Source organism: Schistocerca gregaria, chromosome X (genome assembly GCF_023897955.1).
Source record: "Schistocerca gregaria isolate iqSchGreg1 chromosome X, iqSchGreg1.2, whole genome shotgun sequence".
NCBI classification, from domain to species: Eukaryota; Metazoa; Arthropoda; class Insecta; order Orthoptera; family Acrididae; genus Schistocerca; species Schistocerca gregaria.
This window is the reverse complement of record NC_064931.1, coordinates 843,482,341-843,503,555: the sequence shown is the minus strand read 5'-3', so window position 1 is coordinate 843,503,555 and position 21,215 is coordinate 843,482,341. Positions and strand designations below refer to the sequence as shown.

Genomic DNA, 21,215 nt, shown 5'->3' with positions numbered 1-21,215 from the left:
ATAATTATTGACACAATACTTTCAAATGGGCCTTACTACCGACTGAACTTGCGACCTCACACTCTATGGGTTACTTGTTAAAAGATTGGTTGAAGAAAGGCAAACTTGTGTTTATAACATAGGAAAGATGTTGGATGGGCTACGCACTATGAAACTTTGAAGTTAGCAGAAATAAAATATAGGGAGGAGAAGGTTATTTGCAACATGTATAGAATCCAGACTGCAGTTACACTTATAAAAGTTCAAAGACATGAGAGGGAAACTGGTTGAGAACTGAGAGAAATGATGATGTAGTCTACACTTCTAGTTTTTCAATTTGAACATTGGGTTTGCAGTAAAGGAAATAAAGGATAAATTTGAAAAGAGAATTAATGTTCAGGAAGAAGACATAAAAGTTTTGAGCTTTGCTGATGACATAATTCTGTCAGAGACAGCAAAAGTCATGGATGAGCAGTTGAAGAGAGTGTATAATGCCTTGAAAAGAAATTACGAGATGAACACAAACAAAACTAAAACAAAGGTAATGGAGTGTAGCCAAATTACATCAGGTAATGCTGAGAGAGTTAGATTAGGAAATGAGACACTAAAAGTAGCAGTTGAATGTCCCTATTTGAACAGCAAAATAACTAATGATAGTCAAAGTTTGGGGGGGGGGGGGGGGGGGTATAAAATTCACACTGATAAAAGCAAGAAAAGCATTTCTGAAAACAAGAAAGTTGTTAAAATTAGAATTTTTCTGAAGGTATTTATCTGGAATGTGCAGAAGTGAAAAATGGACAATAAGCAATTCATACTAAAAGGAATAGGAACTTTCAAAGTGCTGTGCTATAGTATGATACAGAAAATTAAATAGAGAGATCAACTAACTTGTGATGAGATATGGAATCAAATTGGGGGGAATAAGACATTTATGACACAATTTGACTAAAAGAAGAGATTTGGTTAATAAGAGACATCAATTACTAGTCAATTTGCCCCAAAGCCTCATACAATTATTTATCTTCCATTTAGCATCTGCCAGTATTACATACCTCATGAATAAGCTATTCTGTTCTGACTGCACACTTTTGTAACACAATAATATACTTAAGATATATACCTGTGAAAGTAATATAAAATCATTAAATTTATGGCAGACAGGGCGACAATAAATGGTATGGACCAGTCTCTTGCAATGTGGTTGGTTTCAACAATTGGCATTGCAAACACAATTGGAAGGATAGGTTGTGGAGTCCTTGGCAGCTTTCCTGGCTCAAAACCGCTGTTTATAAACAATGTAGCACTATCAATTGGAGGAATTGCTACACTGCTAAGTGGAATATCAACAGCTGATGGATATCTTTTCTTCTATTCTGCTGTATTTGGTTTAGCAACAGGTCAGTATGAAATACCTTCTGAACATGGACAAATTGTTGGTGTCCATGGGAAAAAGTAGTTACAAATTTGCTTATTAAGGTAAAATATGATGTTTTTGTATTTTTCTTTCTGAATTCATTGACTTATGAAGTCTACAACTTCTCTTCAAGAAAATTTTAAAATTGATAACTTTTTACTTACCATTTTCTAATCTATCTGTTTAAGCTCAATGTTTATTCATCTTGGAGGATCAGTAGCAGAACTTGCTGTCAAGACTGAAATCTTGAGTTGTGATAAACTTGAAAAATGTATCTTTCAGTTTTTGAACATTTTCAATGAAAATAAATAAGAAACAGATGTGACAATTTGCTTTCCCTCTTTTGATATTGTAAAGTGAATTGCTAACAAAGAGATATGAAGGAAACTTAGCAGTTTATAAAATAGAAAGAAACTTCCACATGGGAAAAATATATTAAAAACAAAGATTCCAAGACTTACCAAGCGGGAAAGTGCCGGCAGACAGGCACAATGAACAAAACACACAAACACACACACAGAATTACTAGCTTTTGCAACCGATGGTTGCTTCTTCAGGAAGGAGAGGGAAAGACATATGTCTGCTTGTGTCTGTGTATGTGCGGATGGATATGTGTGTGTGTGTGTGTGTGTGCGAGTGTACACCTGTCCTTTTTTTCCCCCTAAGGGAAGTCTTTCTGCTCCCGGGATTGGAATGACTCCTTACCCTCTCCCTTAAAACCCACATCCTTTCGTCTTTCCCTCTCCTTCCTGAAGAAGCAACCATCGGTTGCAAAAGCTAGTAATTCTGTGTGTGTGTTTGTGTGTTTTGTTCATTGTGCCTGTCTGCCAGCGCTTTCCCGCTTGGTAAGTCTTGGAATCTTTGTTTTTAATAAACTTAGCAGTTTGTCACACATGTGCCAGAATGCAAAGGGAGAACTGTCCAAGTCAAAATTTAAATGTGATATAGGCAGTTCTTCTGTCATGAAAGTGTTCTGTGATTGCAGCCCTCTTTCAAGATTTGTTCCTTTACGTTTGCACCTGTAAGAATGCAACGCAACTCAAATTAAGACACTAAAATATGTGGAAATTTGTCTTGTTACATTCAGCACAAGAAAGTTATAGATTGAGACCCAGATGACATGTATTTCAGAAATATATTCAGTAATAAATATGAGGGCTGCTCCGTAAGTAATTAAACACTTTTTTCTTGGCCAATTTCAGTGGAAAAAAAGCAAATTTTGTTGTGTGACATTGTGGAGTATTCCCACTTCAGCTGTTATAGTTTCATGGGGTTCAGATAGGTGGTGGTGCTATACATACCCTTCAATATTGATTGATTGGCGACTCCATAGAGTGCTGTTGCACAATGCCCATATGATAAAATTAGAAGGAAGGTCAGCATTGGCCATAAGTTAGATGATTTATTAACAGCAAAATCGATTTTCGATCACATAATGATCATCTTCAGTGCTGGAAATTAAACATTTCACATGGTGATCAGTGAATAAGAAAAGACCACAAATACACCTGAGTATAAACCAACTGTTGGTAAGGACATACCTTTAGAGTACAAATTAAAGCTCATAGGCACTGGTGTCTAGTTATTAGCAGTAGCAGAAGCTATGAAATGATCACAATAACTGAAGCCACTGTTTACTTTCACCTATACAGCAGACCTCATTGTGACAGGAGCTTGCAACACCCTCTATGTGATGTGTCACCTGAAGACTTAACATGACTTTATTTGGCAAGAGATTACCACAAAATACCAAATGTGCACTTGCAAATCATCAATTGAATATTTCACATTTGAAATTGTATATTAAAAACACATAACAAAAAGGAAGGGGGAAATGCACACCCTGCCAACATACACTGGTGTGTTACGAAACAACTTAAAAAAGAAACATACAAGAATAAAAATCAACAGGTAAATTATAAGGTGTCAGATTACAGGACTAGTAAAAAAGAAAAATATACAAACAACATGACATCAAATACAACAGTTACCGCTATCTGGCATGCGAAGTCAGAGGTGCAAAGTTCTTAATTTATGTAAAATATTACATTAAGCCAAGAAGTCAAATACATAAATAGTGGTGATTGTACAATATCTGCCACAATTTAACAGGTCAAAATGTCATGAAACACAATGTTCTTTATAATTTTTTTAGGGTGCAGACTAACAATTTTTTATCGTATTTAACGATGTGATGATTCACACATCTGATTATTCCCATTTGGACATGTTAACACATTATAGCTGTTTCTGAGGCTTAATTACAAAAAATCATCATAATTATGATTATTCCCATTTGGACATGTTAACACATTATAGCTGTTTCTGAGGCTTAATTACAAAAAATCATCATAATTATGAAAAGCAAAATGACATAAAAGCACATTGTGGCTTCAGAGACTGTTTAGTACACTCATCAGTAAGAACTACTATTACAGATTGTAAAGAATTAGTGATACATTGGCTAGAGACACAAGTGTATAAAATATGCTAGCCTAGTAGAAACCTCCACTACCACACCTATTATTTCCCTTTATTACATGTCTTAATAGCAGCAGTGGGACCCCTTATAACATTTTATTATATGATACAAAACAGAACTTGGGTATAAGGAAACAGTGTTCTCTTTAGAGTATAAAAACTTTGTCCCAAAAAATACATCGCACACTGGTTATAGGTGGTGTTGGTTAGTGTTTAACGTCCCGTCGACAACGAGGTCATTAGAGACGGAGCGTAAGCTCGGGTTAGGGAAGGATTGGGAAGGAAATCAGCCGTGCCCTTTCAAAGGAACCATCCCGGCATTTGCCTGAAACGATTTAGGGAAATCACGGAAAACCTAAATCAGGATGGCCGGAGGCGGGATTGAACTGCCGTCCTCCTGAATGCGAGTCCAGTGTGCTAACCACTGCGCCACCTCGCTCGGTGCACACTGGTTATACACTTTTGCACAAGCAATGGGTCAGAACCCATCATACATACATTTACAGTTGATACAACATACACGAAACTGTCAAGCAAACGGTTTTGAATACTCATATGAAGGAGATAATTTTATTACATGTCTTAATAGCAGCAGTGGGACCCCTTATAACATAAAAGCTCATTTTGAAAATACCCACATATCCAAAGTAGGCCATAAAAATTAATCTAAAATGCAAGGTGTGGATAAGTAGTAATATACATCATACATTTAGAAAAGTCATAACTTAGGAAAGTTAACAGTACAAATTATTCCCAAAATATACATCGTACTGTAGACAAATTAGAACCAGATTATGCACTTTTTTCTGCAATTACTTAGTAAAGCAATTAAAATGTAGTGACAAAACAGCAACATGAAATAATCACTTGAAAGTGGTGAGGATTTAAATTTCTTATCTATTGGGAAAAATATAAATTTTCATAACCAAACACTTAATGTGTAGTGTGCATTGATTTTGTTAAAGGCCTATTATGACTGTGAGTTATGTAGCCTGACCACCAGTTGACAAATGTTATTACAAAACCGATGCTAAAAGTACAAGCCAATTACCAATCTCTATAAAGAACCTTGAAAAAATGCTGTACAATAAAATACGTTGGCTAGTGAAAAGTGTGGGTAACTCCAGTTCAGCCATCTGATTCACACGTATTACCTAGTAGGTGAGAACAATATTAACTTAATAAACATATTGTGATGCAGTTATGAAATACGTTTGCATATTTTTCTTTTCTACTACTCCTGTAACCTGACACCTTATAATTTACATGTTGATTTTTATTCTTGAATGCTTCTTTTTTTAAGTTTTTTTTTGTTTTGAAAATAACATGCCAGTGTATGTTGTCAAGATGTGCATTTCCCCTTTCCTTTTTGCCATGCATTTTTAATGTACAATTTGAAATTTGAAATATTCAATTAATGATTTGCAGGTGCACATTTGGTATTTTGTGGTAATCTCTTGCCAAATAAATTAATAAGTCTTTAAGTGACACATCACATAGAGGGTGTTCCAAGCCCCTGTCACACCAAGGTCTGCTGAATAGGTGAATGTAAACAGCAGCTTCAGTTATTGTGATCATTTCATAGCTTCAATTACTGCTAATAACTAGACACCAGTGGCTACGAGCTTAAATTTGTACACTAAAGGTATGACCTTGCCAACAGTTGGTTTATACTCAGGTGTATTTGTGGTCTTTTGTTTCTTATTCACTGATTGCTATGTGAAATGTTTAACTTACAGCATTGGAGATGATCATCATGTTTGCTGTTAATAAATTATCAAAATTACAGCCAATGCTGAGCTTCCTTCTAATTTTCTTCAATATTGCATCTGCAACAGAAGTGTGTTACCTGTAGAGTGCTGTTATTGGGGTTTCTTTTGGTGGAAAACCAGAGCACGACAGATATTCATAGACATTTGCACAATATCTGCAAATACCATGCAATGAACAAAAGCGTGGTGAGTTGTTTAGAAAGGCATCTATCACCATTGCAACATGGTTGCGCAGCCTTGTCCGATCTCCAGGGTGCTGGCCGGCTGCACACAGCTGTGCCTCCTGCAATATTGGAGCATGTGGACAGTCTCACTCAAGCTTATCAATGGATGCAAATGAACTTCTCCTTCTCCACGACAATGCAAACCCTCATATAAGTCTGCACATCTGAGAGGTACTCACAAAACTTCACTGGAGTGTTCCCCCTCATCCACCCTACAGCCTGGATCTTGCACATTCAGATGTCCTGTTTGGTCCAATGAAAGGTACACTTTGTGGTAAGCAGTACATGGATGCTGAAGAGGTTATTGATGCAGCAAGTTGTATGCTCTGATGTCAACCAGTAAGAGGGTACCATGTGGGTGTACAGGCCATCCCAGTAATGTGGTGTAGGGCCATCTCACTGAATGGAGATTATGTTGAAAAATAATGTGATTTACCCAAAAGGGTGGGGAATAATATGGTGTACTGGAATGCTGAACAAAAGAAACTACTATTTTAAAAAAGTGTTGTGTTTCTTATTGAATGTCCCTCATACATGATTAATTAGAATTAAGTAATTTACAAGAAGTTTTAATCAACTGTTCAATACTCAACAAATTTAATGAAATTACCTACATATTAAATTCAGCTATGAAACACTTTCATGAAATTTGAACAAGATAAATACATTTTATATACTAGTAAATAATATCTCATTAAAGAAGATGCAAAAATACATAAATTAAGCAATTTATGATTTTTTTTACGAAATTAATTTTAAGTGTTTTTATTTTAAGTGTTATTAAGCTTCTACTGTGTTGCAATAAGCTATTAGCAGGGTATTAACTACTTTAAATATTTTATTTCAGCATGTTTTGCCTCACTCCGTTCCCTAATTATAGTGGATCTACTAGGACTTGAACGCTTGACAAATGCTTTTGGATTAACATTGATGTTTCAAGGTGTTGCTGCTGCCATTGGATCGCCTCTTGCTGGTATGTTGATTTTCTTTTGATTTTTGCATCATGTTATGCACTGCTTAAGTTGTATTTGGAGGTGCTGAAGAAGTCCACCAACAAAATAAGAAATGTAAAATTATAGATAGTTTGATGATGGAGAGTAAGGTCCTGAGTAAAAAACTGTTTTCTGATGCCAAAATCAAAATGCATTAATATTAACTATATCTGTGTCTGTGTGCTCCAAAAAATAAATGCAAACATGACTGTCATATGCACAGATGTTTTATGACAGTAAAAGATAATAATAATAATTTCTGAAAAACTTTAAAACAGGATAAGCCAAAGAAAGAATGGAAAACTAAAAGCACACATGATCAGGGGAATGATAAAGGCCACCTATATGAAAGTAACAGAAATGTTTGGAGCAAAGAGGAAGTGAACAGCAAAAAGCTCAATGGGAAGACATTACTAAGCTAAGAAGGGAAAGGTGAAAGGTGAAAGGTGAAAGAGGTATATACAAAGGCTATACAAAGGAAATGAAATTAAAGGTAACGTTATGAAAAGAGAAGAGCAAGTAGATGAAGATGCAATGGGAGATATGATGCTGCAGCATATCCCCTATGTTGTTCAAGTTACATATTGAATAATCAGTAAAGGATACCAAGGAGAAAATAGGAAAATGAATTATAAATCAGGCAGAAGAAATAAACTTTGATTTTCGGATGTCATTGTAATTCTGCCAGAAATGGCAAAGGACCTGAAAGATAAGATGAACAGAATAGATAGTGTCTTTAAAAGAATTTATAAGATGAATATGAACAAAAGAGAACCAAGGACAATGGAATGTATTCAAATTAAATCAGATGACACTGAGAGAATTATATTAACAAATGGGGCAACAGAAGTAGTTGGCGAATTTTGATACTTGGGCAACAAAGTAACTGAAGATACTAAAGTAAAGTAGAGACAACATAAATTATAGACTGGTAGTACCATGAAAAGGATTTCTGACAAAGAGAAACCTGTTATATTGAATAAAAATTCAAATGTTAGGAAGTCTCTTCTGAAAGTGTTTGTCTAGTCTTTTTTACTACTTATTTTATTTTATTTATTTACTAAATGGAAGTATAGCTTTGTACAGTGGTGGAATGTGAATGATAACATTGAAGACAATAAGGAACAGAAGATTTTGAAACGTAATGCTACAAAAAAAATGCTGAACATTAGATAGGTAGATTAACAAACTAGTGTGTTTACTTTTTGCATCATGCAGTTGCAACTGTAGTGGTTATAAAGCTAAGTACTGACAAAGTCATTTGTGAACTGTTATACAGTTATTAAATTTAATAGTTTTCAGTGGTGTTTCATGCTCTTTGTGGCACTATAACAATTTAATAAACTTTTGGAAACATTCACTTGCTGTGTGTTGAAGTCATTTTGTAAATTTCATGCTTTAGTTTTCAGCTGATGTTTCTTACTGTTTCTAGTGAAATATTTCAGTAAAATTTTCATTGAGTCTTTTAACTTTGTTGAGTGTTGAAGTGACCACTTGAATTTTTGGTTTTAGCTAATAATTTTGTGAAGTTTTGTTGGTATTGGTGTTGGTTGTGGTTTAGTAGTATTAATACAAGTAGTTGCTTTCTTAGTAGAGAGAGAATTTCGAGACAGCTATTGTTAGTTCTATAAATAGTTCTACAAGTGTAACTGAACTTAAGGAACATAGACGTATAGTCAATTTCAGTAACTGTAAAGTTTCACCATGGGTGAGAAGTGTGGTCTCTGTCATAGGTTTGTGAGTAGTGGGTTACGGTGTGGAATTTGTTCAAAGTATTTTCATCAGGGGCGAATGCAGTGGGCAAGCCATTGGGCATTCTAGCAAGATCCTCTCCTGGGAATGCAGAATCTGTAGTAGAAATAAGTTGACAGAGGACCAGGAACGTAAGATCTGTGCCCTTCATGTGCAGTTACAACACACAAAGGAGGAACTAGATAGGTTGAGGAGGGTGAAGTGTGCTGGGAATGGGAACTGGCAGTTAGCAAGAAGGCAGTTAGGAGGAGGAGATATTCAGGAAGTTATACTTCGTGTATATGCAACAGATTTGAACAACGGTCAGCGCTGAGTGGAGAGAAGCCCCTTGTAGCTGCAGGTGAAGGGAACATACAACAGTCCTCAGCAGGTAGGAGGCATAGGTCAGTTGAAAAGTCTTACAGAAACATAAAGAGGTGTGGGCCAGTAGTTGCAGGAACTGTTGGGGAGTGAGTACCAGGTCACCAGCATTGTGAAGCCTAGTGCAGGGTTGGCTCAGGTGACTGACAGCATAGGGGAGTTATGGAGGAATTTTATGAAGGAGGATCAGGTAGTGATAGTGGGTGGAGCAGGGAACAGTCTTGATAAGAATGGGGAATATGATGTAGGTGGTGACCTGGTAAAGATTGCTACTCAAATTGGTGGCACTAATGTGCATTTCATGCAACTGTTTCTGCATCATGATTGGTCTCATCTTAATGCGGCTGTTAAGCACATTAACAAGGGGCTGGAGAGGGATCTGATGGCACAGAGTATGAGTCACATTTCAGTGTTGCCAGTTGAGTCTATCAGTAGATCGGGTTTCACTAGGCATGGCCTGCACCTCAATAGGTATGGGAAGGGGTGCCTGGCAAACCTTATAGGTGACAGTGTAGAGGGTGGTGGTGGGATCACTCATAAAAAATTCCTGTAGTAGTTGGTATTAGAGCTGCACCTTTTGATAGATGTGATAATCATACCTACTTAAAGGAAGTCACTCTAAGGGCTCACCTTCAGAGGACATCATGTTTCCAAGAAGAGAAGGAATTAGCATATTTCAACAGAATATAAGAAGTATTAGAGATAAAGTTAGTGAACTGCTTTTTAGAAGTTGAATCTGTAATTATTGGTATTGGAGCACCACATAAATAATTTGACAGTTCAGAGGCTTCCTTTACCAGGATACAGATTAGCTGGCTCTTTTTCAAGGAGTTCCTTGTGGGGTGGGGGAGTGGTCATGTACGTAAAAAACAGTATTCCATTTGAGTCCATAGACATATCACGGCACTGCATTAAACAGATATTTGAATGTTGTGCTAGGGCAGTTGCATTTAGTGAAACTAAACTTCTAATTGTTATTTATAGGTCCCCTAACTCTGGCTTCAGAGCATTTCTGCTCAAGCTATAAAGGGTTCTTGATTCATTTTGTAGGAAGTACCAGACATTAGTTATATGTGGTGACTTCAATATAAATTTTGTATATGATGGAGCAAGAAAAAAGATGTTGGTAGATCAACTAAATTTGTATGATCTGATGCAGACTGTATTTTTTTTTCATCTAAGGTGCAGGGGAACAGTAGCAGAGCCATAGACAATATCTTTATTCATTCTTCGTTACTAGATGGGCATTCTGTTAGTAAAAGGGTGAATGACCTTCCAGACCATGATGTGCAAATTTTAACACTAAAAGGCTTTTTTACTCAAACAGATGTCACATTTAATTACAAACTATGTAGGAAAGTTAGTCCAACAAGAATAGAGAGTTTTTTAAACCTCATCAAGGAACAAGAGTGACAAGATGTTTATAGTACCGATAACGTAGATGACAAATATAATGATTTCCTTAACACATTTCTCATGCTCTTTTAGAGTTGTTTTCCATCAGAACATTCTAAATGGGGTACTAGCAGTGAAAGGCACCCCAGGTGCCTGACTAGTGAGATAAAAATATCATGTAGAACAAAGCAGGAATTATATCAAAATGTTAGAAGTAGTCACAATCAAGCTACAGTAGCACATTACAAACAGTACTGTAAGGTGCTTAAAATGTTATTAGGAAGGCAAAGAATATGTGGTATGCAAATAGAATAGCTAATTCACAGAATAAAATTAAAACCATATCGTCAGTTGTGAAGGAAGTGTCTGGTCAGCAGCACAAGGTCAACGATATAAAGGCAGTTTGTAGTAAAAATATTTCTCTTACTGATAAATCAGATATATGTACAGTGTTCAACAATCATTTTCTGAGCATAGCTGGTGAATTAAATAAAAATTTAGTTTCTACAAGGAATCATACAGCTCTCTTGGCAAATGCCTTTCCAAGATTGATATCTGTAATACTCCTCTGTGATACAGACAAGAGGGAGACAGTGTCAACAATTAAGTCACTGAAGACTAAGGACTCTCATAGATATGATGGAGTGCCTAGCAGAATATTAAAGTACTGTGCTGCATATGTTAGCCCTGTATTTACACATATAAGTAATTTTTCCTTTAGGAATGGTCAGTTTTCTGAATGATTAAAGTACTCAGTAGTAAAGCCACTTTATAAAAAGGGAGAAAGGCATAATGTAGACAGTTGTAGACTTATTTCTGAAAACGCTGTGTATGTAAGGATAATTAATCATTTTATATCACACGATTTGCTATCAAATGTACAGTTCAGCTTTAGAACTCATTTAACAACTGAAAATGCTATATTATCTTTTCTCTGTGAGGTAGTGGAAGGATTAAACAAAATGTTTCCAACAATAGGCATATTTTTTTATTTAACTAAAACATTTGATTGTGGTGATCGCAAAATATTGCTCCAGAAGTTGGACCATTACGGAATACGGGGAGTAGCCCACAATTGGTTCACCTCTTACTTTAGCAACAGACAGCAAAAGGTCATTATTCACAGTGCTGAGAATGGCTGTGATGTGGGGTCTGAGTGGGGTATGGTCAAGTAGTGGGTGCCCCCAAGGATCAGTGTTGAGGCCACTCCTGTTCCTTATTTATATAAACTTTTTAACTGTACTGGAGTGGAAATGAGGACAGAAGGAGAATTGAAGACAGAATGGTAGTAAGATAGGGATTAAAAGAGGAAGTGAAGAGAATAAGTGATAGGATGGTGCACACCAAAATATCACTCAAGGGGATGACCATAGAGGTAACACAAGTGTATGCCCTGCAGGTGGGTTGCACTTCTGAGGAGAAGCAAGAGTTTGAAGAGGAAATGCAGAAGCAGATGGGAAGGAAGAATATGATAGTAATGGGGGATTTAAACACACACGTTGGAAGAGAAAGACAAGGCTGCGAAAGTGTGCTTGGAGCAGAGGTTTGGGGCTGCCGAAATGAGGAAGGTGAAAGACTATTGGAGTTCTGTCAAAGGAATGATGTGCTGGTTGGGAACTCTTGGTTCAAGAAAAAGGAGAGCCACAAGAGTATCTGGTACAGTCAAGATTTAAAGAGGAAGTTGATAGTTGACTACTTCCTGTACAATAGCGAGATGAATAGGAACATCCTTGACATTAAGGTATTACCATCAGAGGCCTTGGATAGTAACCACCATTTACTGGTAATGAACCTGAGATGGACTAAGGATACTAAAGGGACAGAAACCCAGGAAAGACTTATAAGGATATGGGTATGGGGAGAAGTGGAAGAGGCACTGGGCAAGATGAAGGGAGGGACGTCACAAGGTCTGGATGAGCTAAGTGTAGAGATGGTGGGAGCAGCAGGAGAGGTGGGGATACAATGGCTATATCAAGTAATGAAAATTGTGAGGAGACATAAGATGATCCCAGGAGACTGGAAGAAGAGAATAATTGTCCTGATCTTTAAGAAGGGAAATAGGAGAGAGTGCAAGAACTATTGGGGTATAACATTGATGAGTCATTGTGCAAAGATTTTTGAGAAAATTTTGGAAGCACAAATTAGAAGGAAGAATTAGAGAAGAGCAACATGGCTTCAGAACAGGAAGGTCCATGGCGGATCTAATTTTTGCTGCAAGACAACTGCAGGAACAGCACTATGAATATGGAATAGATCTACTATTGACCTTCCTGGACATTGAAAAAGCATATTATAGTGTACATAGAGGCAAAGTGTGGAAAGCCCTGTAGAACAGAGGAGTAGCAAAACAGATTATTTGAAGGATAAGGGAAATGTACCATGGAAGTGTGAGCTGTGTGAAAGCAGGAGGAGAGAGATCAGCTTGGATTGAACAGAAGAATGGCTTGAGGCAGGGAAGTGCACTTTCACAATTACTCTTCATTTTAGTGATGTATGATACAGTAAGTACAGTAGCACAAGTAATTGGTGAAAGGAAGATGAAAGCTATGGTGTTTGCAGATGATCTGATGATTTGGGGGAATAAGGAGGAGGAAGTACAAGAGCAGTTGGACATATGGGAACAAACAGTACAAGAATATGGGATGATATTTAGTATAAGTAAGATTGAGATGATTATCACAACAAGAAAGAAGGAGAGAGGAACAACTGGAATAACAACCGGTGAGGAGCAATTGAGGAGAATGGAGAGTTTAAAGTAACTAGGAAACCTGATACAGGAAGATGGAAAAAAGACAGAGAAATAAACGAGCAGGGGAGAATAGCAGAAGCATTTCGGAAGAGTGTCAGAAGCCTGATATGGAGCAAGGATGTACCCCCAAATCAGTAAAAAGGTTATATACCAGTCATACTATGTCCCAATCCTGACATATGCATCAGAAACCTGTGTTATGAAAGGAAGAGAGAAAACAAAAGTAGAAGCTAATGGGATGAAATTCTTGAGAAACAGTATTGGATTGACAAATATAGACAGGTTAAGAAATGACAGGATCATAGAGTTAATGAAGGTGAAACCATTACAGAAGAGATAGAGAAATCAAGGCTGAGATGGTATGGAGATGCTAAGAGAATGGAGGAGAAGAGGATATCCAGGAGGATACACAAGATGAAACTGGAAGGAAAGAGATCAAGAGGAAGACCGAGAGACAGATGGCTGAAAGGAGTAGAGGAATGCATCCAGGAGAAAGGAGAAGACTAGGCCAAGGTGAAGACAGAGAGATAGTGGCAAGAGAGAAGGCGATGGAGAGGCCTATGTTCCATACAGACCTGGCGAGAGGCTGGTAACTATCCATGATGATAATGATATCCTCTCTTGTATTATGGGTAACTCTAAAATATTTCTGTTTGCTGATGACACTAGCTTGGTAGTAAAGGATGTTGTGTGCAACATTGTCTTGGGTTCAAATAGTGCAGTTCATGACATAAGTTCATGGCTTGTAGAAAATAAACTAACACTAAATCACAGTAAGACTCAGGTGTTAGAAACCACCCAATTCAACAAAACCTGACATTTTAATTTCACAGAATGGGCATATGATAAGTAAAACTGAATACTTCAAATTTCTAGGTGTTCAGATTGATAGTAAACTGTCGTGGAAAGCCCACATGAAAGACTTAATGCTGCCATTTTTACTTTTTGAATGGTGTCTGAAGTGAGTGATCATTCGACATGACAATTTCTCTACTTTGCCTATTTCCATTCTCTTATGTCATATGGTGTTATATTTTGAGGTAACTCTTCCCATTCTAAAAGGATATTTTTGGCTCATAAATGGGTGTTTTGGGCAATAAGTGGTGTAAGTTCACAAACTTCTTGTCAACCTCTGTTCACGAGTCTGGGTATTTTGACATTGGCCTCTCAATGTATATATTCCTTACTGTCATTTCTTGTTAAAACAGTATTAACTTATTCCTAAGACTAAGCAGCTTTAACTCAGTTAATACTCAGCAGAAATCAAACCTGCAGCTGGATCAGACTTCCTTAACTCTTGTGCAGAAAGGTGTGCAATATATTGCTGCATCCATTTGCAATAAGCTACCACTAGAATTCAAAAATCTTAGCAGTACTCCACCTGCTTTCAAATCAAAACTGAAGAGTTTCCTCATGGGTCACACCTTCTTTCTGTCGAGGAGTTCCTTGAAAAATTAAGCTGATTCTTGTTGTATCATTGATTGTGTTTACTTAAACTTATGGCTTGACTTTTTTGGGTTTATATACATTTTATTTTTACTTGTTATTACTTTTATGTTGTAATTTCACATACTGACACTTTCCATGACCTTGGAAATTTGCTCCTTCATTTGTTTCTACAGAACTTCACATGTGAATAGAAACTGAATTAAATGGCATGAAAAGGACTTTGGGCCACAACATAATTCATGTATATTGGAATCAGTTTCTTTTTTATCATCTTAATTGTGTACTGGGTCCAAAAAATTGCCCAAACAACTTACATGTATCTATCTTGCTTAGATCAGAAATTACAGTATACAGAGCATTTGGACTCAGAAATGTAGCACTCGCTAGGATTTTTAAAACACTCAATGTTATCGATAAAACAATGGTGACTCTAAATAAACCTTCATAAAACACTGTATACTGAATGCTGTCCTTAAATAGTAATAACAAATTTTGCTTGACATCTTCTTAAAAGACTGTCTCTATTCATTCCATATAACTCTGTAAGTATTGATAAAATGTGGCTTAAATTCAAAGAAATAGTGTTGATGGAAACTGCGAGTTTTGTACCAAGTAAATCAACAAGAGATGAAACAGTTTCCTCAGGGTACACAAACCAGGTCAGGACACTGTTGAAGGGAAAAGAGAAAGGAAAAAATGCACACCAGTTTTGAAAGAATATAAAATATACAAGATGGACAAGACTTAAAGATCCTCAAAACTTGGCATGCACTTTAGTGTGAGATGCTTTTAATACTTTCCATAATGCAATACCAAAGTAGTTGTACTAAATACATAAAGTAAGATAGACTAAATATTTCAAACTTTGAACTAAGAACAGCTACCAACATGAATAATTTGGAAGTAAATGGCCTAGGTGAATTAAAGAAACTTAAATCTCTTAGAGGTTGGTCTTCTAATCCAGGCTGTGTACCAATTAGGTCCCTTTTGGAGTATAATGGTGAAGTAGTTCTATTTTTAGCACTCATGTAAAACCACTTGGTTGATGAAAGATCCATACCTAAAGACTAGATACTTGCACAGATCACTCCAATATGCAAGAAAGGAGCCCTAAGTAATCCATTGAATGATAGACCTATATGGCTGACATTTATTAGTGGTAAGATATGGTAGGATGTGTTCAGACATTATGAATTACCTCAAAGGACACACTCTATTAACACACAATCAACACAGATTCAGAAAAGATTGTTTTTCTGAAACACAACTGGCTCTTTATTCCCGTTAAGTAATGACTCTTATTGATGGAAGCATTCCATATTTTGAAATTTCCAGAACATGGTGGCTTCTAGTCAAAGTTCCTGCCTATGTAGTATCATCTCAGTCCATAAAGTTTTACGTACTCTGCTACTTCCACCTACAAGTTTCAAATTAGATGGAAAGAGGAACATTTTGATATTTCTGTCCAATTATTTTTTAAGTAGTAGTCTAAATTTGTTGAAAATTCTAACTGTGGATGAGTAGAGGTAACTACTTACTATGGAGAGGAAATGTCAAGTAGTCAATAAGCACATAAAAAAGCTACTGATCATTTTATTCCATGTTTAAAATTTTATTCCTCTTCAGACCTTTACCCCCACTGACATACACATGCTCAACCACATTTTCCCAGCATTTAGTTCACTACTATTAGCTGTTGAGGATGACATTGATTCAGAAGAGGAGGAGGATAAGGACGCGCAAGGATTAGAGCAGCAAAAGCATGTCCTGGTGCAGAGAGACATCAGCAGCTGTAGGTTGTTAATAGAGAAATATTGAAGGAGCTTGGGGCAGGGGGTTATAGGCTGTTGAGAAAACAGCGTAGAGAAAGGTGTGTAAGTGTGTAAACATGTCTAATGTGAGGAGCAAGTAGATAAATATCATCTCCACGATCAGAGGGTGGGAAATGGGGTGAGAAGAGGAGTACATACCCTGGAAAACAGAGAATAGAAGAACTTGAGCCCAAAAGAATCACAAAAAAGGATTCGTCCAGTCTCTGCAATTTAGAGAATATGATGTTGGTACAGAAAAATCCAAATTGAACAGGTTGTGAAGAAGATACCAAATTGACTGTATTTGTCTAAACATCATGCCCACAATTAGCTAGTCAAGATACTGTGCGCAAAAATCAGTTTTTGTGAATTGCACATATGTGAATATTTCCTCCGCTAAGTAATTTGGACTAACATTTCTCCTGCATGCTGAACTCAAGGTGGCACAGTTGTTAGCACAATGGACCCACATTTCAAAAGACAGTGGTTGAAATCATCCATTCCTAAATCACTCCAGACAAATGTCAGGATGGTTCCTTTGTAAGGGATATGGCTGATTTCTTTCTGCATCCTTTCATAAACTGAGCTAATGCTCCATCTATGATGACCTCATTCTTGACTTTAATCTTCCTGCAGTCATAACCCAGTATTCACTACTCCGTGGCCTTCTCATTCCATTATCAGCCTAACTACAATGCCCCCCCTCCCCTCCTCAAGGAATCCCACCAGCCTCATACTTCTTTTTGATCCTCACTTTAGTAATAATATTGATAGGTCTTTTTTTGAAGTTTCTATAGTGACCTCCCTCTATCCTGCCCCTGTCTCCAGTTACCTCCCCTTGGATCTATACACACTACATGTAACTATGTCTGCTTCCATTAGACAAACACCATATGAGCCTGCATTCATGTCCCCTTACTACATTCATTCATTCATTCATCCATTCATCTTTGGATCCCATCAAGAAGAAGAGCCTTAAGGGATATGGAACAAGTCAAAGTATACATGAACATGAGACAAGGATATCACTGAAATTCAATGTGTGTGCTGTTTTAGCAGTAACCTATGAGTATACTGCTTGATACAATTCAAGTTAGTGCTTTTTTCAAACAAAATATTTTTACATCTGTAAGTACTGAGTCCTATTTTCAGTCAATTAGTAGATTTATAACAAATACTGGTACTGACCATGTAACTAACAGAAATTTTGCATTCCTCAGTCTAGATATCCTGATAATTTTTAGAAAGAGGTGTTTAGGAGGTGTGTTTTTAATTTTCTTTTTGGATTGAAAGGGATTCTCTATGTCTTGCTTTATGTTAGATTGTAGCAATATCTTACCACCTGAGTGTATAACCCCTTTATGACCCCTGGACAAGACGTTAAAGTGTACATGAACATTATTTTTACATCTTTAATTGTCAGTGTGTATATCACATTTCAGTTTAAACTGATTTTTATCATCAACAAGAAAAATCATTAAGGAGGAACTGAGCATAAGGATTCCATGATCCTTCTGCAAGATGTATGATTACCTATTTTACATAATATTCTTTCTGCTCACTTTCACCAAATAAACAGTTTATTTACTCTATGTGCATTATTTCAGAAGATAGTTCCATAAGATAATGGGAAGTGAAAATATACAAAAAAAAGGCAGCCCTCTTGTCTTTCCATTAACACACTAAGAGATGCCTCTAAAATTATAAAATATTGAACTGACCATCTTGACTTGCTTATCAAAATGTCTACTCCATTTCAAATTATTATCCAACTTGAATCCATGGAATTGTACACATTGTGCTCTATTCAGTTAATGACCATTAATGTCTACTTCTAGCACTAAAAAGTCATTATTGCTTGTTTGAAACTGCATAAGAAGAGTCTTCATGAGGTTATCACTTAAGCTTATAGCTCTGGACCACTTTGACCCTTGATTAACATAGTTGTGTTTCTAGCAAACATTACAGCTACAGTTTGTGAAGTGCCCTTTAAAGTAATCAGAAGACCATTTATGTAGATTAGAAACACAAAGGGGCCAAGTACCAAAACTCTGTGGCAGTTCACATGTTGTATTACTCAAATCTGAGGTTATTTTCATCTCAGAGACTTTGGTAATGTCACAGAAATACCAACAGGACCATTACTTTTGGTCAGCTTTGCTAGCACCTCATTTATGAGATCTCATGTTGGTTTCAGTCTGAAGAATCCTTAACAAAAACTGAACTGAGGAGCAGTTAACAAGCTTTGCTCGGTTAAATGAGTCAGTATTCTGTTAATGTCCACATTGTCAAACCCTTTTGAAAATAGTGAAATGACTGATGTAGGTCTGTGATTAGAGGTGGTTTGCGTATCTCCAGTACTGTAGACAGGTGTTACTACAGCAAATTTAAGTCTTTCAGGAGATGGGCCCTGAGTCATTCACTGGTTACACAGGTGTCTTAAGAGTAATTGTAGCAAGTCAGCACAAGATTTTAGTATTCTGTTATAAACACCACCATAACTAGCAGAATTATTACTTTTTAGACACATGGCAAATTCCATAATATCCGTATGGGTTGTATTTTTGAAACTAATGTCTATCAGTGTTCCTGCCGTGTCTGCACATATAAATCTGATGCATATGCGTTTGGATGTTTATTACTGGCTACAGTATTTGCAGCCACTATGATGAAGTAGTCAATAACTTTGGAGGCCAATGATTTAAAGTGTCACTAAGTAATCAATAAATTTGGAGGCCAATGCTTTAAAGTGTCACTATTTCTGACAGAAATATTTTCTGGGAATTACCTCCTAAGCTTTCATCTCTCCCTACCTCTTGTCCCTATAAAGCTCACTCAAATTACTTGATAGTTTCCAACTACTTATTCCAGGTCACAATACCAGTAAGTTTAACCATTTGTATCCATGGAAAGGGGGAGTTGGAGTAATGTGTAGTACGCACAGAAAAGAACGCCATTCAAAAGATAAACTACAAATATCAATTTATCGTTTGTCTTTCTAGTGACTGCTTAGTGCTTTCTCTGTGTGGTAAACAGTTGTCTTTACATAAAATATTTTATTCTAACCATGATTTAAAATTATTGTATTACAATGAAAATATTAATGACTTTTTGGTGATCATTTGACACACAGTCTCATGAGTAGAAACACTTCTTTGTGCCAAATATAAGATTATCTCTCCGATTTCTGTCACAAACTAATAATGCATACAATGACCTCAATTAATAGTTCCTTTACATAATTTCTCTCAAACATAATGGAGTAAGTGACCTTGAATTCATTATGCACAGCAAATAAATATTAGTTGAAACTGTATCACATGTATGGTGCGTTATAAGTCACTGATACAACTGCAATTAGTTATACATCCTATCTACAATAAGGACATTGAAATTTTTCATCTATTTAGATTTATGCATAATTTATTCACTACAGGTGCATTCATGGAAGCAACAGGCAGCTATGATGCTTCATTTTACCTCTCTGGTGGACTCATACTGGCTTCAGCAATCATCCTTTACCCTCTGGGCAAGGTCAATGCTTGGGAAAAATCAAGGCAAAAGAGAAAAGGGGAGAAAACAAACTGTGTTATATGACATGATATATAGCATGATACTCAATAATTATTTGATACTCAGATGTTGTATGTGAGTGACTGTAAATACATACAGAAGACTTTTCTGTCAAAACAGAAAATTTCATTGAGTTTTGTTGTGGACTCACTGTATGAACTGTAAAATATTCAAGTTTAAGAGGAATATCAAGTACAACAAATATTGATGTTTCAAAGTACTTCGTACTAAATGGAAACTGTTTCATATGTGCCATATAGATATTGAACTGTGTATAAAATGTACTACTTTGACAATAATATATTGCTGCTGGATTCTTTTTAATATTGAAAGCTTGTACAGAGATGAAATGAGTTGTTAATTATGTAATTTTTGTATTTATTGGTGCTCTGTGTACATAATGTAACTGTACAGCATTTACTTTGTCAATATTTAGAGAAAATGTATTTGGCTATAATTTATCACCTGCACATCACCACAACTGGGTAATAAACATTTTTTACAAACTCAGTTTTATTAATATTTTTGCACTGACCTTGCAAAACTCACAGAAATTCTTCTGGCAACTCTCTCTCTCTCTCTCTCTCTCTCTCTCTCTCTCTCTCTCTCTCTCTCTCTCTCTCTCTCTCTCTCTCTCTCCCTCTTGTGTGTGTGTGTGTGCGCGCACGCGTGTGAATTAACACACTCATGTTAATTAGAATATTTATGGATACCAAGTGCCAATGACCTATGTCCACATCAAATGGGAAAGGGATTGCTATTGAATTGATAAGTCACTTCTGAAGGTAGATGGTCCATGAGCTGACCCACTGGCATAGTATTCATAAGGCAATGAGAAACCATTGTAATAAACATGGGATATTCCATCACTCAAAGTGATATGATGTTATGAACAGTTAAAGATTATGTATAAATTTACAAAAAATGGTTCAAATGGCTCTAAGCACTATGGGATTTAACATCTAAGGTCATCAGTCCCCTAGACTTAGAATTACTTAAACCTAACTAACCTAAGGACATCACACACAGCCATGCCCGAGGTAGGATTCAAACCCGCGACCGTAGCAGCAGCACTGTTCTGGACTGATGTGCCTAGAACCACTTGGCCACCCCGGCCAGCTATAAATTTACATCTACATCTACATGATTACTCTGCAATTCACACTTAAGCGCCTGGAAGGGGGTTCATCAAACCATTTTCATACTACTTCACTACCATTCCACTATCGAATGGCACGTGTGAAAAAGGCACACCTAAATCTTT

The 21,215-nt window shown here is 36.5% G+C and overlaps 1 protein-coding gene across 1 annotated transcript in view; it reads left to right on the top strand.

Moving 5' to 3' along the window:
* LOC126297451 (monocarboxylate transporter 3-like) overlaps positions 1-20,461 on the top strand; it is a 368,235-nt gene extending 347,774 nt beyond the window's left edge. Inside the window, exons 7-9 of the mRNA XM_049988307.1 lie at positions 1,137-1,376; positions 6,718-6,843; positions 19,815-20,461. Coding sequence (XP_049844264.1) covers positions 1,137-1,376; positions 6,718-6,843; positions 19,815-19,975 — 527 coding nt within the window. The 3' untranslated portion in view covers positions 19,976-20,461. The remainder of the gene's footprint in view (positions 1-1,136; positions 1,377-6,717; positions 6,844-19,814) is intronic.
* Positions 20,462-21,215: the final 754 nt, after the last annotated feature.